The sequence below is a fragment of the Chiloscyllium plagiosum genome, unplaced genomic scaffold (genome assembly GCF_037043375.1).
Source record: "Chiloscyllium plagiosum isolate Xiang-an unplaced genomic scaffold, Cpla_swu_hap1 HiC_scaffold_10, whole genome shotgun sequence".
NCBI classification, from domain to species: Eukaryota; Metazoa; Chordata; class Chondrichthyes; order Orectolobiformes; family Hemiscylliidae; genus Chiloscyllium; species Chiloscyllium plagiosum.
Genome location: NW_028270148.1, coordinates 24,613,731 through 24,636,913, shown reverse-complemented (window position 1 = coordinate 24,636,913; position 23,183 = coordinate 24,613,731). Strand labels below are relative to the sequence as shown.

General features: G+C 39.9%; 2 protein-coding genes across 7 annotated transcripts in view; one reads left to right on the top strand and one right to left on the bottom strand.

Moving 5' to 3' along the window:
* exo1 (exonuclease 1) overlaps positions 1 to 23,183 on the bottom strand; it is a 90,351-nt gene that overhangs the window by 27,408 nt on the left and 39,760 nt on the right. The window contains exon 1 of one of the 5 annotated variants that reach the window (XM_087991213.1): positions 1,111 to 1,373. The exons of 3 other annotated variants lie outside the window; for them this stretch is intronic. The gene's annotated coding sequence lies outside the window, so the exon portion shown is untranslated. Of the gene's footprint in view, positions 1 to 760; positions 1,081 to 1,110; positions 1,374 to 23,183 lie in introns of those variants that run through there. One more of the 5 variants, XM_087991214.1, reaches the window with a different exon arrangement.
* yipf4 (Yip1 domain family, member 4) lies at positions 1,414 to 14,603 on the top strand. Of its 2 annotated transcripts, none has more exons than XM_087991215.1 (6): positions 1,414 to 1,630; positions 5,020 to 5,173; positions 6,824 to 6,995; positions 8,930 to 9,007; positions 9,117 to 9,230; positions 10,800 to 10,865. In XM_087991215.1, exons 1-6 carry the CDS (start codon positions 1,543 to 1,545, stop codon positions 10,848 to 10,850), a joined length of 657 nt encoding a protein of 218 aa, XP_087847341.1. In that variant the 5' UTR covers positions 1,414 to 1,542; the 3' UTR covers positions 10,851 to 10,865. The 2 variants fall into 2 exon arrangements, with proteins under 2 accessions (XP_087847341.1, XP_043551459.1); XM_043695524.2 differs by lacking the exon at positions 10,800 to 10,865 and adding an exon at positions 13,800 to 14,603 and having other exon boundaries at positions 1,420 to 1,630.

Here is a 23,183-nt window from a genome sequence, read left to right as displayed (position 1 = left end):
AGAGCAGTACTTCTCCAGGGTAGGCATTCCTGGAAGAGGTGGCAGTGAGTTAAACACTGGATAAAAGCAAATTACTGCAGATGCTGGATTCCAGCATCTGCAGTAATTTGCTTTTATTCAGTCCAGATCTACCCTGCTGTGTATGTCCAGCATTTTATATTTCTATTTACAATTCTCCTTTATATACAGCGATTATGATTACTTGTTTTCCAATTTAGTGCCAAATTAAATTTGACATGCTTCTCCAAAGGTTTTCTTAAACTTTACATTTTTGCTCCCATAATCGCTTTTTCAATGGCGTTAAATATTACATATTATTTAAACTACTTCAGTCCCGAGCCACTGTTTAACACGTTATTGTACCATTTTATATATTCACTGGCATTAGCAATAATACACCAATTGTCCAACATTAAATTCTTGTATTATTCTGATATTATTATGTGCCAACTAAAATACACAGTACAAGTGGGCTTGTGAAGTCTTTAAATGGGCCAGATAATAATTGGAATGAGGCAAGACTCCACCAGTAAATGTGACAATAAAAACAAACAACCTACAGTCAGAAACCAACTTAAACCACTCGAGCATCCCAGGTTTTAACTATGCCATCATCAGTGGCCGTGCCTTCACCCCTAACCTTCGGAACCTCCCAGCTTTTTTCTATTTACGACATTCCTTAAAATCTATTTCTTCTACCTAGTTCTTGGCATACTGCCCTAATATCTCATTCTGTGTCCGATTTTCGTTCGTAAAGTACCTGCTAAGCATTTGGATACATTTTTCGCGGCAATTTTATGTAACCCGCAAGTTGCTGTTGGAAACGATCGAAGCAGAAACCACACGGCCGGAGTGCAGAAGCCAGGGTACCCCCTCTGGTGGATTGAACAACCAATGATGGGGTGGAGGTTCTGATCAATCTCCTATTGAACTCAGCCGGTTGAGGAACATTAGTTGGAAATATCTACCAGTGCAAAACAAAAGCTGGAGACATTCGTAGCCGTGACCCCGGCCGGCACCGACTCATATCCACAGTCGGCGAGCGTACAAGGATCATAAATCGATTAAACGACCAGTTTATTTCGTTTGTGACATTTTCACGATACCTACTTCATCAATACGGACCACAACTGCGTTATACCATTCCTGGCACCACCTGTTATTCGATTTTGGAAACGATTCATACGAAAGCACCAAAGGGTCACTGGTCATACACATTTAAAGACACATCGATGTTTACCCGCCAAAAGTTCGGGGGGGAGCATAGCACATTCCGATTGGTTAGTGGCACGATCCAATGGGAGAGGGTTTTGTTGGCTGTGGTTTTGGGGGAGGGTGAGGCGAACATCATGTGACGCTACATTGGCCGCGCCCCGCGGAAGATAGTTGTGCGCAGGCGCCTCCTATCCCCTTCTCTGGTGCCTCCGGCCCTGTGACGTATTCGGGGTGGTCGTGGTGTTGCGCGAGAGTATTGAACGGTTAGCGGTAGAAGCTCGTGCGGGCTCGAGAGCCGGCCTGGTCACCCTCCCCCGCAGAGGCACCATGAACCCGCACGGAAGCGATCTGCCGCGGCAGCACTTCAGTCCCAACAACGGGGACTTCACCTTCGTCTCTTCGCCAGACAGTGAAGGTAGGCCCTGCCCTTACAGACTGTTGCTGTTTAGGTGGCGGATTTGTAGGGGGGAGTGGTAGCGAGAATCCGGGTGGGTGGAGTCCAAGGCTGTTTTGGGAAAAAGGATTGGCTCTTCAGCAATTTGGGAAATTTGTCTCCCTCTCGCCTTCATTCCTGATAATGCGAAGGGGTTTTGCATTCTGAGCTATCTGAACTCTGCCTCGTTTATACTGCCGGCCCGTTCTCAATCATTTGAAATGGGCCGAAAAGCCGCTTTCCGGGATGTTAAAATTTCTCACTCTTGATATTGAAGCTACTAAACTGGCCACAGTTTCGTCTTGTCAGTCCAATCAAGATTTGAACCCAGGTCCCATATTGTTACTCAGTACTTCACCTACTTTGTTGTTTAATAGCATTAAAAAAACAATATTTGTTTTTAATGCTATTCAGTGGATTTTCACTTCTGGTGACATTCTCAACATGCTGCCTGGGCTAGTGACTTGTATGTATATAGTACTTTTTAATATAGATGACCACCTCATGGTGCTTCATGTGGGGTAGGCCAAAAAGAATGCTTGGCAAAAGTGAGGACTGCAGATGCTGGAGATCAGAGTCTAGATTAGAGTGGTGCTGGAAAAGCACAGCAGGTCAGGCAGCATCCAAGGAGCAGGAAAATTGATGTTTCAGGCAGGAGCCCTTCATCAGGAATGAGGCAGGGAGCCTCTGGAATGGAGAGATAAATGGGAGGGGTGGGTGGGGCTGGGGAAGAAGGTAGCCAAGAGTACAATAGGTGGATGGAGGTGGGGCTGAAGGTGATAAGTCAGAGGAGGGTGGAGCGGATAGTGGGAAGGAGGATTGCCAGGTGGGGCAGGTCATGAGGGTGGTGCTGAGTGAGAAGATTGGAACTGGGGAAAGGTCGGAGGAGGGGAAATGAGGGAACTGGTGAAGTCCACATTGATGCCCTCGAGTTGAAGAGTTCCGAGGCAGAAGATGTGTTCTTCCTCCAGGTGTTGGGTGGTGAGGGAGTGGTGGTGGAGGAGGCCCAGGACCTCCATGTCCTTGGCTGAGTGGGTGGGGGAGTTGAAATGTTCGGCAATGGGGCAGTTGGGTTGATTGGTGCTGTTGTCCCGGAGATGTTCCCTAAAGCGAGAAGGTGTCCAGTCTCCCCAACGTAAAGGAGACTGCATCGGGAGCAACGGATACAATAAATTACATTGGATGTGCAGGTGAATGCTGCTGGGTTGTGTTTTTTCGTGGTTTGGTCTTGAATGGTCTTTAAGAGCCTTTATGGCAGTAACATTTGGAGTTTGTGGAGAGGCTGATACTTTTGGCCTAACTATGTTTTGACTGAAGTAACTCATTCATGATTGAGTCTCAAACAAGTTGACTCCATAATTGAAAGTCTGGGAGAAATGATGGAGCTACAAACAGCTGGGTGTTATCAGTGCTCGTGTGAGGTGATCATTTGGTTGTGGGTGAGAGGTGTGATGGTGGTTTTGTCTACTTATCCAAAAGTAACAAAGTAAGGATGGGAAATTAAGGTTTTACTGTTTTGCCTTTGCCACAATAGGAATTGGTTAAGGAATTTCCATTCAGGTATTGGAGGATGATCTCTTCCTGTATCTACTCCAAAGGCTGTAGAGAGATTGAAACAAATGTGATGAGTGCACCATTGTTAAAATCACAGATATTTATGACTAATTGAATCATCAGTATTGCAGAAGCTTAAAATTCTCCACAAAGTTTGGATAAATTCAAGAATTATAAAAGTGTCTTAGTTTCAGAGGAACAGTGAAAAAGCTTTGCATACACACTGAAGTAAACTTTATAAATAATCTGGTTCTTGGATAAGAAAAGACACCAGGATACTGTTGCATAAATTTCCAATACTGTTTTATGCAAGTTTTATTATGCTTTATAGAGCACTGAGTTAAATGTCTTACTAGAGTGCTTCATAGCTTTGTGCAACTTTGTACATTTATATCTGATATTTTTTAAAGTCATTATAATTGTATCATATGATTGCTGTTTGTATGGCCTTATAAAGACGTTTAAGATATAGATGCAGAATTAGGCCATTCAGTCATGGCTCTCAACCCTGTTGTCCTGCCTTCTCCTAATCCTTGATCCTGTTTCTTACCAAGAATCTATCTATCGTATTTCAGCCGCATGACACTAAGCTTTTGTTATAAGTTGTCTTATGGTTCTGCGTCACAACCGCATGATGAAGAAGCAGTGCTTCCAAATAAACCTGTTTGATTATAACAAGGTGTTGTGATTTTGAACTTTGTCCACCCCAGTCCAACACTGGCTCCTCCATCTTAAATACATTCAATTATTACAATGCTGTGTAGGCTGAGTTCTACGGATAACTACCCTCTGGCTGAAAAACATCCTCCTTGTCTCTGTTCTAAAGAGTTGTCTCTTCACTCTGAGACTGTGCCCTCGAGTCCAAGGCTCTCCTACTGATGGAAACATCTTCTCCACGTCCACTCTATTCAGTTCCCTTGGTATTTTGTAAGACTCAGAGATTCTTCCCCACCACCCTTGAATATTCTGAGTACAGATCCAGAATTCTCAACTGCTCATATGAAAAACCCTTCATCCCCAGGATCATTCTCATAAATTTCCTCTGGACCGTCTCCAATGCCAGCACATTCTCCTCCTTTAGATATGGGCCCAAGACTGCTCTCAACATTCAGAATACGCTCTAATTAGAGCTTTATATAGCCTCAGCAGTGTATCTCTGCTCTTGAATTCTAACCTCCTTGAAACGAATGCTAATCTTGCATTTGCTTTCCTAACTGCCAAGTGACTCTGCTTGATTATATGATCATTTCTAAATAGAAGTGACAGAATTCTCCAATTGTTTCCCTGAAGAATGTGGAATAGGAATCACTCCTATTTAGGAAAAAGAACAGAATTAAATTAAAATTTGTGGAGTGAATGAACTTGTAGAATTATAAAATTGGCATCCCGTGAAAAGTCTGAGCAAGATCCAGGACAACAGAATAAATTCTGGAAATTGGCTGCATAATATGATGGCAAAAATCAACAGGAGAAGAAAATTGTGAAATGCTCAATCCTGCTCTTCACTTTGGTTTTGAATACTGTGTTCTTCACTTTGGTTCGACTAAGTTAATACTTAGCTTTTCAGCCTGCAATCAGTGTACTTCAAGTATGTTAGCTGATTTAAGTTTCTTTTTGTGGGGATAATCTGTCAAACATTCATTGAAATATTGCTCTGTAATTTTTGAACTTGAATTGATGCAATCTATATTTGGCTAGGAAGAATGTGGAGTGCAGCATGTAATTCAAAAGATAGCAGTTAATGTGAAACTAAACATTAAAATCCCATGAGCTTCTTCATGAAGTCTATTCGATTACATCTGATGTTTAATCTTTAGATCTCAGTGGTACGATGGCTGCTCCAGAGGTTAAACTTAATATGGATACAGAATCTACAAAAGATGCTTCTGCAACTGCATTCCTCAGGAAAAGGGGATATGGATGGCTTCTGGAAGTTGAGGAAGATGATTCTGAGGAGATCAAACCACTCCTGTATGTCTGTCTTATAATTAAATTTCCTTGAGAGGTGTATGCGCGACATAATGTGTGGGAGATTGAAATTGTCTGGAAATTGACAAAACCTGCATTGTGGGCATCTTCCCCACATACACCAAAGGGCTTAAGAAGGCCCTCTGCCACCTATTCAATGGCATTTCTAAATGAATAATAAAATGTACAATCCTAACATGTAAAAAAAAAAGTATTTTGAAATAATGTTAGATCACTTGTGACTGAGCATCCATTCGGAATGAAAAGGAGTGTGCAGTACCAGTTTCAGTCCATGTCTTAGAGTTATTTATCTGAGAATTGCTCCATTTGTGTGCCTATCTAGCTGAATGTGCAATACTGTATTGAAATAAACCTCTGAATGCTCTACACAGAATCAAAGTAATAATTAGGCACACAATGTAGACATGTCACAAGCTAAGAATTGGGAAAACTTTCTCTCTTTAATGGAATGATTTTAGATTTGTCAAAAATAAATGCAGTCCTTTCGCTTATCTGTCTGAATAATCATTATCATTCTTGATTTTGCTGGGAGGTTCTCTGGCAGAGAGGGGACGTACTGTTCAGCCAGACTAGTTTTGTTTTGGCATCCATTTGAGATCCTCTGAAATTCTGGCATTCTTCAATGAAGTAACTTTCCTAATGATTGACGGACGCCCTGGTCTTGTATATTATACATTACTTCATTGTGATGGGGACATCCCTGCATTGAAAGTCTCAATCCATTTAATAAAATTTGGGAATGCTTCTGTAAATTGTGTAACACCTAAAGAGTACAAATATAGTATCGTAAGATTCAGTTTCTAAATATAACTTGCAATCTAAAATTATTTAACACTGTTTAATTTGTTAAATTATAAACTAGTGTTAAGAACTCAATATATTTTTTCTTCAGCTCTAAGAATAGAGACACAAAAGATTGTGACTAATAAATTTAACAAGTAATTAAATCTGCTTCAGCGCTGATGAATGTCCTTTCTTAAAAATGGAGCTTGTGTTTGATCTGAAATTCAGTTTTTGACAGCTAGAAATGTATTCTTTAAAACTGAATTTTCTGTAATAAACAGGGATGTTATCCATTTGGAAATAAACCTCTATATGCTTGCTACTAAATTGGGGGATAGGAGTGAGTGAGTATTTAATGGAAAACCTCCCTTTATGTATTATTTCCAGTTTACTCCCTTTTGTTAAGGCACTGATTCTGGTGAAGAGTTTAGTTATATTTTGGTAGTTTGTCTAACAATCTGTTTCTGATTGTTAGCCTTGAATATGAATGGCAACAAGGTTTGAGAACCTAGGTTAAAGAAAGACATTGTAGCAGAGCCTGACCCCTCATTTAATTTTTAGATATACACTAACCTCGCTGCTACCCTATTGAGATCAACATGTACTGGATAGACACCTAAGAAAGGTTTGAGGTTCAGTCTCACATCATTGCAGCTTTAACAACAGAATTGTTAGGAAAACCAAGGGATTCCCTTAAAGCCTGATGCTCAGCTTTTGAATTGTTTTCATGGTCCCCTCAGATCAATCTTAGGTTGTATATTGATTTTAAGATGTGTTTAGCATAATAATATTTTGCATGAACTGTTATTTCTATTATTAAATCTTAAACCTTTTCTTTTAATGCTGTAGAGAGGAATTGGATATTGACTTAAAGGATATTTACTACAAAATCCGATGCGTGTTAATGCCAATGCCATCGCTGGGTTTTAATAGACAGGTTGTGAGGGATAATCCTGACTTCTGGGGGCCTCTGGCTGTGGTTCTCTTGTTTTCGATGATCTCGCTATATGGACAATTCAGAGTAAGTAAATTGAAGGTAGCGCAACAGTTAAGACTGATGTGAACTATATATATTTCCTGCCATTTGGTGGAGAGCATAGTCTGATTTTAATAATTAAGGTGCATGAGCAAAATAATAAATTGTATAACTTCTTTGTATCTTATTTCTAACTGAGAAAGTGTTACTAGACCTGAAACGTTAACTCTGATTTCTCTTCACAGATGCTGTCAAACCTGCTGAGCTTTTACAGCAATTCCTGCTTTTGTTTGATTTACAGCATCAACAGTTCTTTTGGTTTTGATTTTTTATTTCCTCTGAGGGAATCCAAAAACAAGGAGGGAAATATCTTTAAAATTAGAACAAAATCATTTAGGTGTGAAATCACAAAGCATACCAAATAAGATGGAATCCACCCTCACAAAAAAATGAGATTGATTAATTTTTCAATACTGAGGAATCTTTTTTTTTAAGATAGTGCTACAAGGGAAATGGAGCAAAAGCAGGTAAATTTCCCTTGATTCACCTATGGTCCCATTAGATTGGAAGATTCTAAATGAAATCTCTTTAGAATGGGAGGGAGACAGAAAGAGGAAACTATGGACCATTTAGCTTACCATCTGTCATACAAACTATGTTAGAAGCTATTATTTTAATAAGTTATAAAGCACTTCAAGAAGTTCAAGTTACTTAAGCAAAGTCAGGATTGTTTTGTGAAAGGTTAAATATGCTTAATCAATCCGTTGGAGTTCTTTGAAGAGATAGCAATGATAAATGATAACTCCTGAATGGACCGTACCTGCATTTCTAGAAGGTGTTTGATAAGTGTCACATCACAGCTTATTGTGGAAAATAAGAGCTCAGTATTGGGGTTGGCATGAGGTAGACGTTTGGCTGACAAACCGGAAGCAAACAGTTGGCATAGAGGGTCAATATCAGGTTGGCAAGAAGAAAATAGTGGCTTAACGGAGGGCTTGCTGCTGTGTCCTCACTGTTCACAATTCTTAAAAAATATTTGGATGAAGTGCTGAAAGTTATGGGTGCCAGGTTTGCTTATATCACAAAGACAGGTAAGGAAGTAAATTGTGGAAATGTTATAGAGAGAGAGATACACACAGGTATATATAAACAATGGGCAGATGTGAAAGACTTGAGATGCAGAGGAATTGTGGTGTCCAAGAGCTTGAACCACAAAACATTAAACTGCAAGAACAGAAAATAATAGGAAAGCTATTAAAATTTTTTCACTTATCGCAAGATAATTTGAATACTAAAATAGGGTTGTTACATATCCGTTATACAGGGCACTAATGAGACCACATCTGGGAGTACTGTGAACAGTACTGAACACTCTATTTAAGGAAGGATGTAAGGACATTGGAAGTAGTTCATTAAAGTTTACCAGACTAGGTTGGGTTATCTGGTCGGTATGGACGAGTTGGACAAGTTTGCATGCTGTACATCTCTGACTCTAATACCTGAATTGGCGAATTGCCTTATGAAGGAAAGATTGGATATGATAGGCTTGTACATTCTGGAGTCATAAGATCCTGACAAATCTTGGCAGGATAGATGTAGAGAGACTGATGCTTGTGGGAAAATCTAGAACTAGGAATCACCCATTTAAAAAAGATGAGGTGAAATTTTGAAGGTCATGAGTCTTTGGAACTTTTCCTGGAAAGGTAGTGAAAGCAGAGACCTTGAATATTTTTCAGTCAGAGCTAGATTCTCATGCTGCTTGACCAGCTGTGCTTTTCCAGCACCACACATTTTGACTCATCAACAGTCCTCATTTTCTTCCAGAATAAGTACAACTGCAATGACCTTACATAGTGCCTTTTCTCCAGAAATACGGTCAAACCTGTGCGGTATTTCCAACACTCATATTATTTCACATTTCTAGTATCTGCAGTATTTTGTTTTAAAACTGACATCTTATTTTGTTATTAATTGTTTAGGTAGTTTCATGGATTATCACTATTTGGATATTTGGATCATTAACCATCTTCTTGTTGGCTCGTGTTCTTGGTGGTGAGGTAGGTACTGCTTAAAAAGTGCTGTTTTGTTAAATCTAGATGGCAATTGTTATATAGATCTCTATCATTACAAATATAAATCTCATGATTTGGCTATTCTAATTTACAGGTTGCATATGGTCAGGTTCTTGGAGTGATTGGCTATTCTCTACTCCCTTTGATTGTAATTGTTCCAGTGCTTTTGGTAGTTCGATCCTTTGAGCTTTTATCTACGACAATAAAGGTAAGTTTCCCTGTTTGAAATTATTAGTGTTTTCTGCTAGAGATGGTTACCATGACCTGTATTAAATCTTGCTTTTATCTGTAATACTTTTAGATTATGACCATGCTGGTTGTCGCTTCCTACATTTCTTGAAATCTTTTGAAGCTTGAATTCAGTTATTCTCTTTGACCAGATACTTCCTGGGATCACAGCAGCCTCTATTTACAAAATATAGTCAAAATATTGACTTCAAATGTTAACCTTGCTTTTTCAAGCTAGATTTTTTAATAGTTTGTCTTCCTTGAGCAGTACTTAAGTTCGAACGCCTTTCAATCCATCAGGAATGTACTGTCTGTTAACAATCAAATCCTTACAATGTGGGAGCAAACTATTCAACCCATCAAGTCCATGCTGGCCCTCCAAAGAGTATCCCATCCAGACCCATTCCCTTAATCTATCCCAGCATTTGCCATGGCTAATCCACCTAACCTACATATTCCTGGACTCTATGGGCAATTTAGCATTGCCAGTCCACGAAGTCTGCAAATCTTTGGACTGTGGGAGGAAACTGGAGCACCCAGAGGAAACTTACACAGACATAGGGAGAACTTAGCAAACTCCACACACAGTCACCCGAGCAACCTGGGTCCCTGACGCTGCAGTGCTAACCACTGACCCACTGTGCTGCCCCTAAATGGAATGAGTTATTTAAGCATTCTGTAGGTGAGTAACCATTTAAAAAATTATCTAGAACATTTTTATCAAAATAATTAAGTACCCTGGTTTCAGTTGGTAGGCCTCTTAGGTCAACACAATGGCCAGGATTTTCCACTGGCCAGATAGTCGTCATTCTGGCTTAAGTGGTAGCAACACAGGGATCCTATGTAGCCCCCATTGCAGTCGACGTCAAAGGAATTGCCCGACACGGTGAGGATTCTATTGGGCAATTCCTCTATGCTAAGACTCTCTTAAATTGTCTGTTTAAATTGGAGAATATGGCGGTTCCCAATGAAATTAAATAAGATACTTCGGAAAAGTTGGAAATACAGGGTCTAATGCAGAGTCATAGAAATGTGTAGCACGGAAACAGACCCTTCAGTCTAACTTGTCCATGCTGATCAGATATCCTCAACTGATTTTAATTCCATTTGTCAGCATTTGACCCATATCCCTCTAAACCCTTCTGACTTGTATACCCATCCAGGTGCCTTTTAAATATTGTAATTGTACCAGCCTCTACTATTTCCTCTGGCAGCTCATTCCATACACACACCACCCTCTCCGTGAAAAAGTTATCCCTTGGGTCCCTTTTTAAATCTTTTGCCTCTCCCCTTAAACCTAAGCCCTCTACTTTTGAACTCCCCTAGCCTGGGGAAAAAGATCTTGACTATTCACTCTGTCCACGCCCTTCATGATTTTATAAACTTTTATAAGGTCATGCCTCAGCCTCTGGCACTCCAAAGAAAATGGCCCCAACCTAGAGCTCAAACCTGCCAATCCTGGTAATATCCTTGAGTCTTTTCTAAACCCTTTCATCTTTAACAACATCTTTCCTCTAGCAAAGTTAAACGTCTCAACACCAGGTTATAGTCCAACAGGTTTATCTGGAAACACTCACTTTCGGAGCACTGCTTCAGGTAGTTGTGGAGTTCAAGATCATAAGACACAGACCTTGTATCGAAAGGTAAGCGTGATGCAACTGAAATTATACATTTAAAAAACCTGGATTGTTTAAATCTCTCATCTTTTAGAATGACTAAGTTGGTTTCAGTTTTCATGTGTAAATCCCAGTGGTTAGCACTGCTGCCTCACAGCGCCAGAGACCTGGGTTCAATTCCCGCCTCAGGCAACTCTGTGTGGAGTTTGCACGTTCTCCCAGTGTCTGCGTGGGTTTCCTCCAGGTGCTCCGGTTTCCTCCCACAGTCCAAAAATGTGCAGGTTAGGTGAATTGGCCAAGTTAAATTGCCCGTAGTGTTGGGTGAGGGGGTGAATGTAGGGGAATGGGTCTGGGTGGGTTGGGCTTCGGCGGGTCAGTGTGGACTTATTGGGCCGACTGGCCTGTTTCCACACTGTAAGTAATCTAATCTAACAATAAAACTTTTTTTAAAAAAAAGTTACATTGTTGTGAACTTTAGCAATAGGTGCTATGTCAGCTCAGATAATGCATTGGAGGTGTGAGGTGCCCTATGTGAGGCTGTTTGTGTCCCAATGTTCAGACCGATTCTGTTTCTAAAAAAGGATTTACAGACTCTTACATGAAGTTATGCAATTTTTGAGCAAAATAAAATGTTACTCTGCAAGTACAAATCCACCCCACAAACGTGTGTGTGTGTGTAAAAAGGGGAATAAGTCTGAGAGGATGCGGGTGTGGGTGTGTATGTGTGAGCATATGAGAGAGAGCTTGTGTATGAGAGAAGGTCTGCGTGAGTGTACGGGTCTGTAGGAGTGTGTGTGTGTGTGTGTGTGTGTGTGTGTGTGTGTGGTGGGGTCGCCTGTAGTGTGACATGAACCCAAAGTCCCAGTTGAGGCTATCCCCATGGGTACTGAACTTGTCTATCAGCCACTGCTTGGCTGCTTTGCGTTGCTGCCTGTCCCGAAGTCTGCCTTGGAGGATGGTCACCCGAAGATCCGAGGTCAAATGTCCTGGACCGCTGAAATGTTCTCCAACTGGGAGGAAACACTCCTGGCTGGTGATTGTTGTGCAATATCCATTCACCCGTTGCTGTAGCATCTACTTGGTCTCGTCAATGTACTATGCCTCAGGGCATCCTTGTCTGCAGCGTATGAGAGACAATGTTGGCTGAGTCACATGAGTATGCCGCGTACAGGGTGGGGACAAGGTGAGGAAAATCACCAATACAGTGTATCCAAAAAGAATGGGGTACCCAATGAACACAGTCTGCCGATTTCTCAGCAGCAAACCCCAATGAGCAGACAAAACACGTCTAGAAACCCTAGCAACTCTCCCCTACATCAAAGACATCTCAGAAATGACTGCCAGACTGCTCGCATCTCTGGGCATCATGGTGGCCTATAAATCCAACAACACACTAAAACAGCTGCTAATGAATTTGTAAGACCCTATACAGACAACCAGCAAAACTAATGTTATTTACAAAATACCTTGCAAGAACTGTAACAAACACTACATTGGACAAACAGGCAGAAAACTAGCCACCAGGATACACTAGCATCAACAAGCCACAAAAAGACATGACCAACTCTCACTAGTATCCTTACGTACAGATTAGGGACAACACATCCATCCTAGGACAAGCCAAACAGAGACACGCACGAGAATTCCTAGAAGCATGACATTCCAACAGGAACAGTCTCAACAAACACAGACTTGGATCCCATTTACCACCCCCTGAGAAAAAGAACAGGAAATGACATTATCACCCCAAGGAAACTTAAACACAAATGGAAAGCAAGGCATGCCACCAGTGTTTCATCTGGAGCCTTACTGATGTTAGTTAGTATGGTGACGAAACGTCTGAAAACGAACCTTCCAGCTCCGTGGGCAAACCTATATCCAGAACCTCAACCTCAAATCTTCTCCAAGCTCGCTAGCTGATAGCCAAGTTTGGTCCCATGGGGACGGCCTCAACTGGGACCTTCGGTTCATGTTGCACTACATACACTACACCCAAAGACCCATACACTCCCTTAGACTCTCTCTCTCTCTCCCATACGCTCTCACATACACACCCACACATGCATCCTCTCTCAGACTTCTACCCCTTTACATGCACGCATGCGAGGGCACATAGCCAAGTTTGTGGGGTGAATTTGTACTTGCAGAATTATGTTTTATTTTGCTTAAAAATTGCATGAATCCATGTAAGATCCTCTAAATCTTTTTTAGAAATAGAATCAGTCTGAACATTGGGGCACAGACAGCCTCACATCTTCAATGCATTGTCTGAGCTGACATGGCACCTATTATTAAAGTTCACTGGCAGATAAGAGATTTAACAAATAATCCAGCTCTTTTTGAATATGTAATTTCAATTTTATCACTACTGTAAACTTTTACTATATATTGTGTCTTACAATCCTATACTCCACAACCACCTGATGAAGGAGTAGTGCCCTGAAAGCTAGCGCTTCCAAATAAACCTGTTGGACTATAACCTGGTGTTGTGATTTTTAACTTTGTACACCCCAGTCCAACACAGTCCCCTCCAAATCATGATTTACATGAGAGACCAGAGTTGAGTGAAGTATTCCAATAGCGGTCTAACCAATGTCCTGTACAGCCGCAATATGACATCCCAACTCCTATCTTAATGCTCTGACCAATACAGGCAAGCGTACCAAATGTTGCCTTCATTGCCCTGTCTAAATGTGCTTCCACTTTAAAGGAACTATGAACCTGCACTCCAAGGTGTCTTAGTATATCTTGAGTGCTGGTCTACCCTCCATGACTTGTAGAGTAGAAGTTTGAAGTGGTTTTCCCTTTGGTGCCTTTCCCATCTTGGAAGTTAAGGTGTCAACAGAGAATTCAAACCCCCTTGTATCTTTCTGGTGTAATACATTGAAGATATCCAAACATGTTAAATCTTTTCATGTTTTTCATTTATTCAGCTATTTGGTGTATTCTGGGCTGCGTACAGTGCTGCTTCCCTACTGGTTGGAGAAGAATTCAAAACAAAGAAGCCTCTTCTGATATATCCGATATTTCTTCTATATATTTACTTTTTATCCTTGTATACTGGTGTCTGAAATTCAAGGAATCTGAAAATTCAGTACTTTTTGGACTTTGGCAAGGTCTCATGAAAGGAAATTATTGAAGGAAAGTGCTATTAACTCTAGATGCTGAAGAAATTGGGTTTTTTCCCTGCCCTCCAGAATTCAAGTGGTTATTTTTGGGTCTAAAGCATAAATCTAAAGTTTTAAACACTAGAAAGAAGCTATATATGTTTGTATTTAATTATTTTTTAATGCTGTTTTGGTTTTTGTGAAAAAAAAATCTGAACACAAGATCAGTTTGTGACCAGTTTGACTGGAAGTGGATGATGGAACAGTGCTAAGTGCCCTGTGCCAAAACATCAAGAGTGATTTAGCCAAGATGTGCATTTATTTGAAATGCATTTTGGATTTTGAAACAACTTGAGGGGGAAAAAGTATTGTTTTGAGATCATTGTACCTTTTTAAAATGTACAGTTTTCTGCAATTAAGTGAAATTTATTTTGTAGATAACTTTATTTAAGGCAATACAATCCTGCAAACACATGTATTCCAAGCATCTTAAAATTTCAATTTCTGTAGATGGTTACAAATTTCATTTTAAGTTGGGTGCCTTTGGCTTGGATTTTTTTTTTAGCTGCTCTCTCGTGTACAAAAGTTAGTAACATAAGCATTTGTAAAATAAACTGCAAATGAATTGTTGGTGGTTGGCCTCTTAAAACTTATCTTTGGACAAATATTAAGTAAATTCATTTTATTTAGATTCAAAGATACTAGTTGACATTTTTTTCTATTGTATGGTATAATTTCATTATTGTTGTCAGAAAAGGTTTGAGTTTAATTGACTTGGGTGATGGAGTCAACGTGCAAAATCCATAAGAATTGTTCTATATCTTGAATATGGAGTAGGTAAATGGATGCTGACGAATGAGGACTGCACATGCCAGGATATCAGTGAGACAGAATTTGAAACATTTTTGTTTTTGCGTTCAAGAATAACCTGTTGGCCAAAGTTGTTTCTGTTTCATAAAGCAATTTCTTAAAATGTGTATTTTGGAAATTGAGAGCATTTACCTCTTTCAAATAGCTGAATGTCAACTGACTAATGCAGATGAATAAGTTTTGAATAGGTTTTATGTTTTGGTAAACCAATAATTGTTTAAGAAACCTGGCTTTTTAAACTATGGCAGAGAACGTACGTGAGTTGCCATTTTTGTAACTGTAAAAGTTTTTTGGGACCTGTGGGGTAGTAGGGTTAGAGCAACAATGCACTCCTTTAGCCTCTAGCTATTTTGTTAACTAGTAGACAATAATACAAGGTAAAGCATCATTGGATTATATGGCACAAAGTACTTTCCAGAAGTGGCTGAACCTTTGAACAGATTTCCAGTATTTGTGAAGCTGGTGAAACTCAATAGGAAAAATATGCTGGGAAAGGCTGGTTATAGTTAGTCAACAAGTTACTTGGTCCAATGGCTTTCATCCAACATAATAGAAGTGGTAATGGCAAAGGCATTGTTTGGTGGTACCAACATGTTGGTGTGACTACATATGTACTCAAACAGCAATATGTGGTAGCAATCTGGGCATGGGAAATAATTGCCCATAAGCAGATTGGAATCTATCTGTTCTCTTTTCCTCTGCTTTTATGTTCTCGTCAGTTGCGAATGCTGTCCCTGCTGCTATCTGTTTCTGAAAATAGCTACCCAGTTTTTGAAGTAAAACCTGTACACCTGTCTTTTTGTGAATGGCAAGTCAACTAATGTAATTAAGTCACTTCACTGTGTAATGGGCTCTATGATGAAATAATTGTACTACACCTTTTATCTGAACTGTACCAAATACATGAATACCTTCTATGATCTAGAAAATCATGTTTTTGATCAAGAATGTAAATTTCATGAATTACACACTGTTTTCCTGAAGCTTGATTCATAGCTTAATACATTGCAGTAAAAGCCCTTCAGCCCATCGGGTCTGTACCGACATAACTATAACTACAATTGCGTTCATCCTAACTTCCTGCACTTGTCCCATTTCCTTGAATATTATGATATTTGAAGTGCTCATTCAAATGTTTTTCAAAGGTTGTAAGGTTTCTGGCCTCCACTCCCCAGCAGTGCATTCCAGATTTCCATTACCAGTTGAGTGAAAATGTTTTTCCCAAATCCCCTCTGAATTTCTTGCCACTTAGCCTAAAACTATGCTGTCTTGTGATTGACCCTTCAACCAAGAGGAGCAGCTGCTATCTATTCACCTTGTCCATACCCTCAATCTTATACACCTCAATCATATCCCTCCTCAGTGTTCTCTGTTCTAAAAGAAAACAATCCAAGCCTACCTAGTCTTTCCATATAGCTCAATTTCTCCAACTGAGATAGCATCCTGGTAAACCTCTTCTGTACCCCCTGTTGTACTCTATGCCACGACTGATGAAAGTACGTGTCCCATGTGGGATCTGTGAATAATTACCCAAGAACACACTGTGTTCCTCTGTGTCCTGCCATTCATTAATACTCCCTCATTTTGTTTCTTCCAATGCATTATCTCGCACTTCTCAGGGTTAAATACCATTTGTCACTGGTCTGTCCATCTGACCAACCCATCTATATCTTACTGTAACCTACAATCATCTTCGCTAACCACTCAAAACCAATGTTGGTGCCATCTGCAAATTTCCTATTGATATCCTTTGTATGTAACAACTTTGAGATCCTGTTTTTTAATCTACTGCTTAGCTCCCTGAATTCTTGGTGCAAGATCTCATTCTGCACTTCTCATATCATTGATACCAACAAGGACCTCGACCTCTAACTGATCTTGTCTTAGGATCAAAGGTTAAACTGCTGGGACTGTACTCCTTTGAGATTTAGAAGAATGAGAGCTAATCCATTTGAAACAAACAGAATTCTTAAGGGGCTTGATGGTAAATGTGGAATGGATGTCTTCCATCATGGCAGAGCCTAGGACCAAAATATATAATTTCACGATGTACTATAGGCCCATAAACAGTCAGAGGCATGGAAGATCAGATGTGTGGGTACATTTTGGAGAAGTGTAAAAGTAATGTCTTTCAGGGAAGGAAATCTGCCATCCTCAACTTCTCTGGCTAATAAGTGACTCCAGAGCCACAGCAATAACTAAAGGAACTGTACTCATTTGTGCTGCTGAAAAATCAAACTCTCAATAAGTGCTCTTGGTGACTTTAAAAAATTGCAGCTAGCTTAATGTTCAAAGTAAGTAGCCAACAATCCTGCACCAGCAGTAAATATTATGTGTGATCACACAAGATTTACAACATAAGGGACATCATTACAGACTTGCTGAGAAATAATCTATCGTTGATTTTCCTTGTTTATATATTCCTAAATTACATTGGGAAAATTACATAGTGGTTATCACTGCTGTCTCGCAGCGCAAGGGACTCTGGTTCAATTCTATCCTCAGTGTGTGGAGTTTGCACATTTTCCCAGTGTCTATGTGGGTCTGCGCTGAGTCCTGTGGTTTCTTCCCACTGTCCAATGATGTGCACATTAGGTGGATTGGCCTGGCGAAGTTCCCATAGTGTTCAGGGATGTGTAGGTTAGGTGCATTAGCCAAGGGAAATACATGGTTATAGGGTAAGGGAATGGGTCTGGGTGGGATGCTGTTCAGAGGGTCAGCGTGGACTTGGGCTAAATGGCCTATTTCTACACTGGGCATTTTGAACTCCTTATTCTTGTCTCCTATATTCAAACCATTTCTTCCAACTGAATTCTCTTTCAATATATCTACTCCAGACCATTTTACAAAGAATCTGCTCCCTTCCAAATTAAGTTCTAATCATCCACTACCTATTTCTCGATGTGTTCATCAATATATTTGGCTTTGCTAAATCTCAATATACAATACTACACAACAATTTCCTTAATGAAGAGTATGTGCTGTGAAGAAGCCATTTAAAGAATCCTGTAGTTACAAGCTCAAACCTTGTTCTTGGTAGTGACTGAGAACTAGCTTTAGTCAGATAATGAGGGGAGGAAATAAAGGGCTCAAGGCAAGACGGTTTAGGCATACTATGTTTTGAGAAGATTGTTATGTCAAGATTTGACAAAACTAAATTGAAAATGTGTTTCTTGAAAAGGTATTGTTAAACAGTTTGCATTTGTGTAATGTTTTCTAGAACCATAGAACTATACATCACAGAGAAGGCTCTGATAAAACAAAAGGAACTGAGGGCCTGAGGATATACCATTCAGCCCCTCAATCTTGACTCCCCTTTCAACAAAATCATGGTCTGAACTCCTTTATTCATGCCAACTCACCATAGCCCTCAACTCAGGTTTCTGAAAAATCTATCTGCAAAAGTATTGGCTGCTTTTCACCATTAGGTAATATGTAAGAATCAATTGCTCCCACTCCATTTGCTGATGCGTAGCACGCTAGCTACAAAGGTAACTTGGGTCAAAATGGGTCAGGACTTTAAAGCCTCTGACTTGTGTAAAGGCTCTTTCACAGTTATCTTCCTATTTCCATGTTTTCGCATCATGTATTGTATGACAGCCTGTGAATGGTTGCAAGATGTGGGACAAACCTGCCATATTAATTTGGCAAGCCCAGAAATGATTGTAGTTGGTTGACAGTTTTATGAACTAGTGTTTCAGTTATGGCTTTCACTTTTGAAGGATGACTTTTGTAGTCCCTTATTCTCTATGATGTGTCCTAAATATTTGACGGTAGTTGAAAAGTTCACGTTTTTCCAAACTCTGAAACCACAGTCTTCAAGCTTCTGCAAAGTCGCAGCTGAGTTGTAAAAATGCTCTTTTGGCTTCTCCCCATGACTATTCTAATAACACTGCACTCCTAATCCACGTAAAAACTGATCTGTGGTTCATTAGAATTACGCAGGTGCAGATGTAATTCGAAAGAAAGTCTCTTGTATTTGATCATTGCAGGTAAGTCCAATGAGCTAGAGGCATGTTTGGGCACACTGGATTGGGTTATCATAATTATTACAGAAACTTTGCTGAGGCAAGGACAGGACTGACAGCTCAATGTTCCAGCTTTTGGATGCTGTCGAAAGTGGGGGTGGGGGAGTGGCGGCTTTGAAGGTAAACATTCGCTGCTGTAAGTAGAGAATATATTTATGAAAAAAAATAATCCAGTGAAAATATATGGGTTGAAAGTACAAATAAAGAAATTATTTGCCTTGATGGAATTGTACTTTAGACCCCCAATAGATGCACATATGTTTCAGATCTATGTAAGAATGACAAGGTTGTAATAGATTTTTAATTTTTCAGATGTTGATCGGAACTACTATAGTGTTAAAAGGTTGGATGGTGAAGATTTTAAATGTGTTCAAGAAAATTTTTTTGATCAATATGTAAATCTTCCTATGAGAGAAGGAGCAAAACTTGACCAGCTCTTCGGTAATATGACAGGACAAGTGATTGAAGTGATAGGAGAACACTTTGGGTCTGGTGATCATAATTCTATTTATTTTAAAATAGTCATGGAAAAGGATAGACCTTCCATAAAAATTAAAGTTTTTCATTGGAGTAAGGAAAACTCTAATTGTATCAGACAAGTTGCAAAAATTGATTGGCGTAGACTGTTCACAAGTAAAGGGATGTCTGACAAGTGGAAAGGTTTCAAAAGTATGATAATGAGTTCAGAGTCATTATGTTCCTGTTAGTGAAAGGTAAGGTTTGTGGGATTAGAGAATGAATAAAGATATTGAGGTTCTAGTCAAGAATGGCAAATCATTTTTAGATGGAGACAACTTGGTTCAAATGAATTTCTTGAATAGTATTCGGGGTGTAGGGACATTCCTAAGAGGGAGGTCAGGAAGACAGAGGGAACAGGAGATAGCCTTGGAAAATATCTTAAGGATAATCGAGATTCTATAAGTACATACAAAAGAAGATAGCAGCCAGAGAGAGTCATTGTGTTGGAACTCAGGAGATGGGAGAGAATATTTTGTCATTTGTTACTTCGGGAAAGAAATGGAGACTAGCAATCTCTGGGAAGTACTGATGTTTTGAAAACAGCTTACGTCCCAGAAGAGGAAGTGTTGGAGGTCTTTAAAAATAAATGAGTGGATAAATCTCCAGGAGCCCTTCTAATGTATCTGTCATGGACCAGGCCAGAGCCCCTTAAAATATTTCAAGAAAGTAGCCCAGACTCTAACTTTGCTAGTTTTAAGCAAATGTGAAGCAAATATTCCAGGAGTGATACAGGTGGTTAACCACTTGGTTTTAAACAAAATAGAATTTCTTTCCAAGATTACCAAATGAAACACAAACAAAAGAAAACAACATATAGAATAATTTAACCTATCCAGGGTGTACTAGCTAGATGGATAGAGAACTGGCTGGGCAGCAGAATACAGGGTAATAGTGAAAGGAGTTTCTCAAAATGGATAACTGTGACCAGTTGGATCTGTGGTACCACTGCTGTTTGTGATGCACGTAAATGATCTGGAGGAAGGTATAAGTGGTCTGATTAACAAGTTTGCAGATGACACTAAGATTGGTAGAGTAGCAGACAGTGAAGGGGACTGTCAGAGAATGTAGCATAACATAAATTGAAGAGTTAGGCAAAGAAAGGGCAGATGGAGTTCAATCCGGGTAAATGCAAGGTGATGCATTTTGGAAGATGCAATTCAAGAGCAAACTTTTCAGTAAAGGAAAAGCCCTGGGAAAACTTGATGTACCAGATAGACCTGGGTGTTCAGGTCCATTGAAGGTCGATAGTGTGGTCAAGAAGGCATATGGCTTGCTTTCCTTCATTGGACAAGGTATCGAGTGCAAGAGTTGGCAGGTCATGTTAGAGTTGCATAGGACTTTGGTTCGACCACATTTGGAATACTGTGTACAGTTCTGGTCACCACATTGCCAAGCAACATGTGGATGCTTTGGAGAGGGTGCAGAGGAGGTTCACTCTGATGTTGCCTGGTATGGAGGGCACTATCTATGAAGAGGTTGATAGATTAGGATTATTTTTATTAGAAAGACTGAGGTTGAGGGGGGACCTGATTGAGTTCTACAAAATCAAGACAGGTATAGACAGAGTGGATAGCAAGAAACTTTTTTTTTCCCCCAGTGTGGGGGACTCAATTACCAGAGGTCACTAGTTCAAGGTGAGAGGGAAATGTTTAAGGGAGATATGCATAGAAAGTTCTTTACGCAGAGGGTAGTGGGTGCCTGCAACGCGTTGCCAGCGGAGGTAGTGTTTTTTAAGATGTATCTAGACAGATACATGAATGGACAGGGAGCAGAGGGATACAGATCCTTAGAAAATATGTGACAGGTTTAGATAGAGGATCTGGATTGGCGCAGGCTTGGAGGGCTGAAGGGCCTGTTCCTGAGCTGTAATTTTCTTTGTTCTTTGAATAGCTTTGCATAATTAGGTATGGCTATTACCAGGGCAGTGGTTAACACTGCTTTCAGGCTGTCAAATACCTTCTGACAGTCCACTGTCCACTAAATTTCTGACCTTCAGCAATTCAGTGAATGGAGCAGCCATGCTGCTTAAACTTGGTATGAATTTTCAATAAAATCCAATCTCAGGAACTGTAGTACTGCTCCTCTTGTCGATGGTATGGGAAATTCCCCAATTACCTTTGTTTTTGCATTCCATGGAGCCATTTGTCCATATCCATTAACATGACCCAGGAAGGTGCCTTGGTCTTTGGGAAATTCACTTTTAGGCAGGTTTATCACCAAGCTTGTCTTCTGAAGTCCATCAAACAAGTCTGATAAATGTTGTAAATGTTCCTTCCAAGTGTGACTAAAAATCACCAGGTCATCTATATGTATGACACATTTGGGTAATCCGGCAGTGGTCTTTTTGGTTAGTCTCTGAAATGTGGCTGGCTCATTTTTTCATACCAAATGGCATGACTTTAAACTGATAGTCCATTCGGCTTTATGAAAGCCAAAATTGCTTTTGCTCTTTTTGACAAAGGTACCTGCTAGAATCCTCTGAGTAAGTCCAACTTAAAAATATAAATTACTTGTCCAACCTTCTCAACACGGTCTTCCAAATGCAGAATTGGATATGCATCAGTTTTTGTAACTGCATTGACTTTGTGAAAGTCAACACAACTGTTGGGTACCATCTGGTTTTGGCACTATTACTATGGGTGAGTTCCAGAGACTGTAACTCACTGATTATGTCTTGGAGCATGCATTCAATCTCCTTTTGAACCTGTGCCAACGTTAGAGGGTTATGGCTAAAAGGATGTTGCTTAGTCAGAACAGCATCTCCTATATGTACATCATGCGTAATTAGGTTAGTACTTGCCAACTTATTTCCATATATCTCCCACGTGATGGTAATAACGTTCAGGTCATTTCAATTTTCCTCTGGAAGGTAACTCAATAGTTTATCCCAATTTTTGACAACTTCCCCATTGTCCAATTAAATTTGAGGAATGTCCAATTCAGAATCCTCTGAACTTGGTTCTTCCCTCTGTGTTGTAACCAATAACAGTCTTCTTTGGCTCTCCACATGACACACTGAGAGATTTCTTTCTGTCTGGAGTCCTTATCAAATAGTTCATTTCACTCCATTTCTTGTTGATTTAATAAAGTCCACTAAACCTTGCTTTTAAAGGTTCACCTGTCGCTGGAAGTAACACTAACATTTTATCTCCACAGCAAAATGGCGAGCTTTTGATTTCTTGTCTGCTTCCTGTTTCTCCTTAATCAATTTTGGTGGTCCTCTTACTTCATGCCCAACATCTAATTCAAATGGACTGAATTTGGTTGATTCATTTGTGCATCTCTGATTGCAAAAAGCATAAATGGAGTTCCCTTATCACAACTGTTATGAAGATGTGGGTGTACTTTGAGTTAAAAGCAGTAGGACTACTAGACACAGCACCAAGTATTCTCAATAAGATAACAATGTAACACTTGGTCGAACAACTCGATTCGCTCGTTGCCTGGAGACAAAAACACATTTGAATTCAGCCAATCCGTTTAAATTATGCCCCCCAAAATACCAAACTCCAATCCAGTTTGAATTGAGTAAATTGACAAGCTTAATAGCCAATGACAATCCGATGCTTTGGAAGTATAAGACTGAACGATTGAAAGGAGGACTGCCAAGCCCCAGTGCATAAAAGACTGCCTGAAAAATAGTTCTCTTCAGAATACCTTTTCAATCGGTAACCTGTAATAGAGAAATTTGTAAGAAGAAAATACACAGGAAGAGCCAAATAGAACTGAAAGCTGCCTGGTTTTTAGATAAGAAGTCTTGTTTTTCTAAATCTTAATTGGGAGTTTTAGCGGA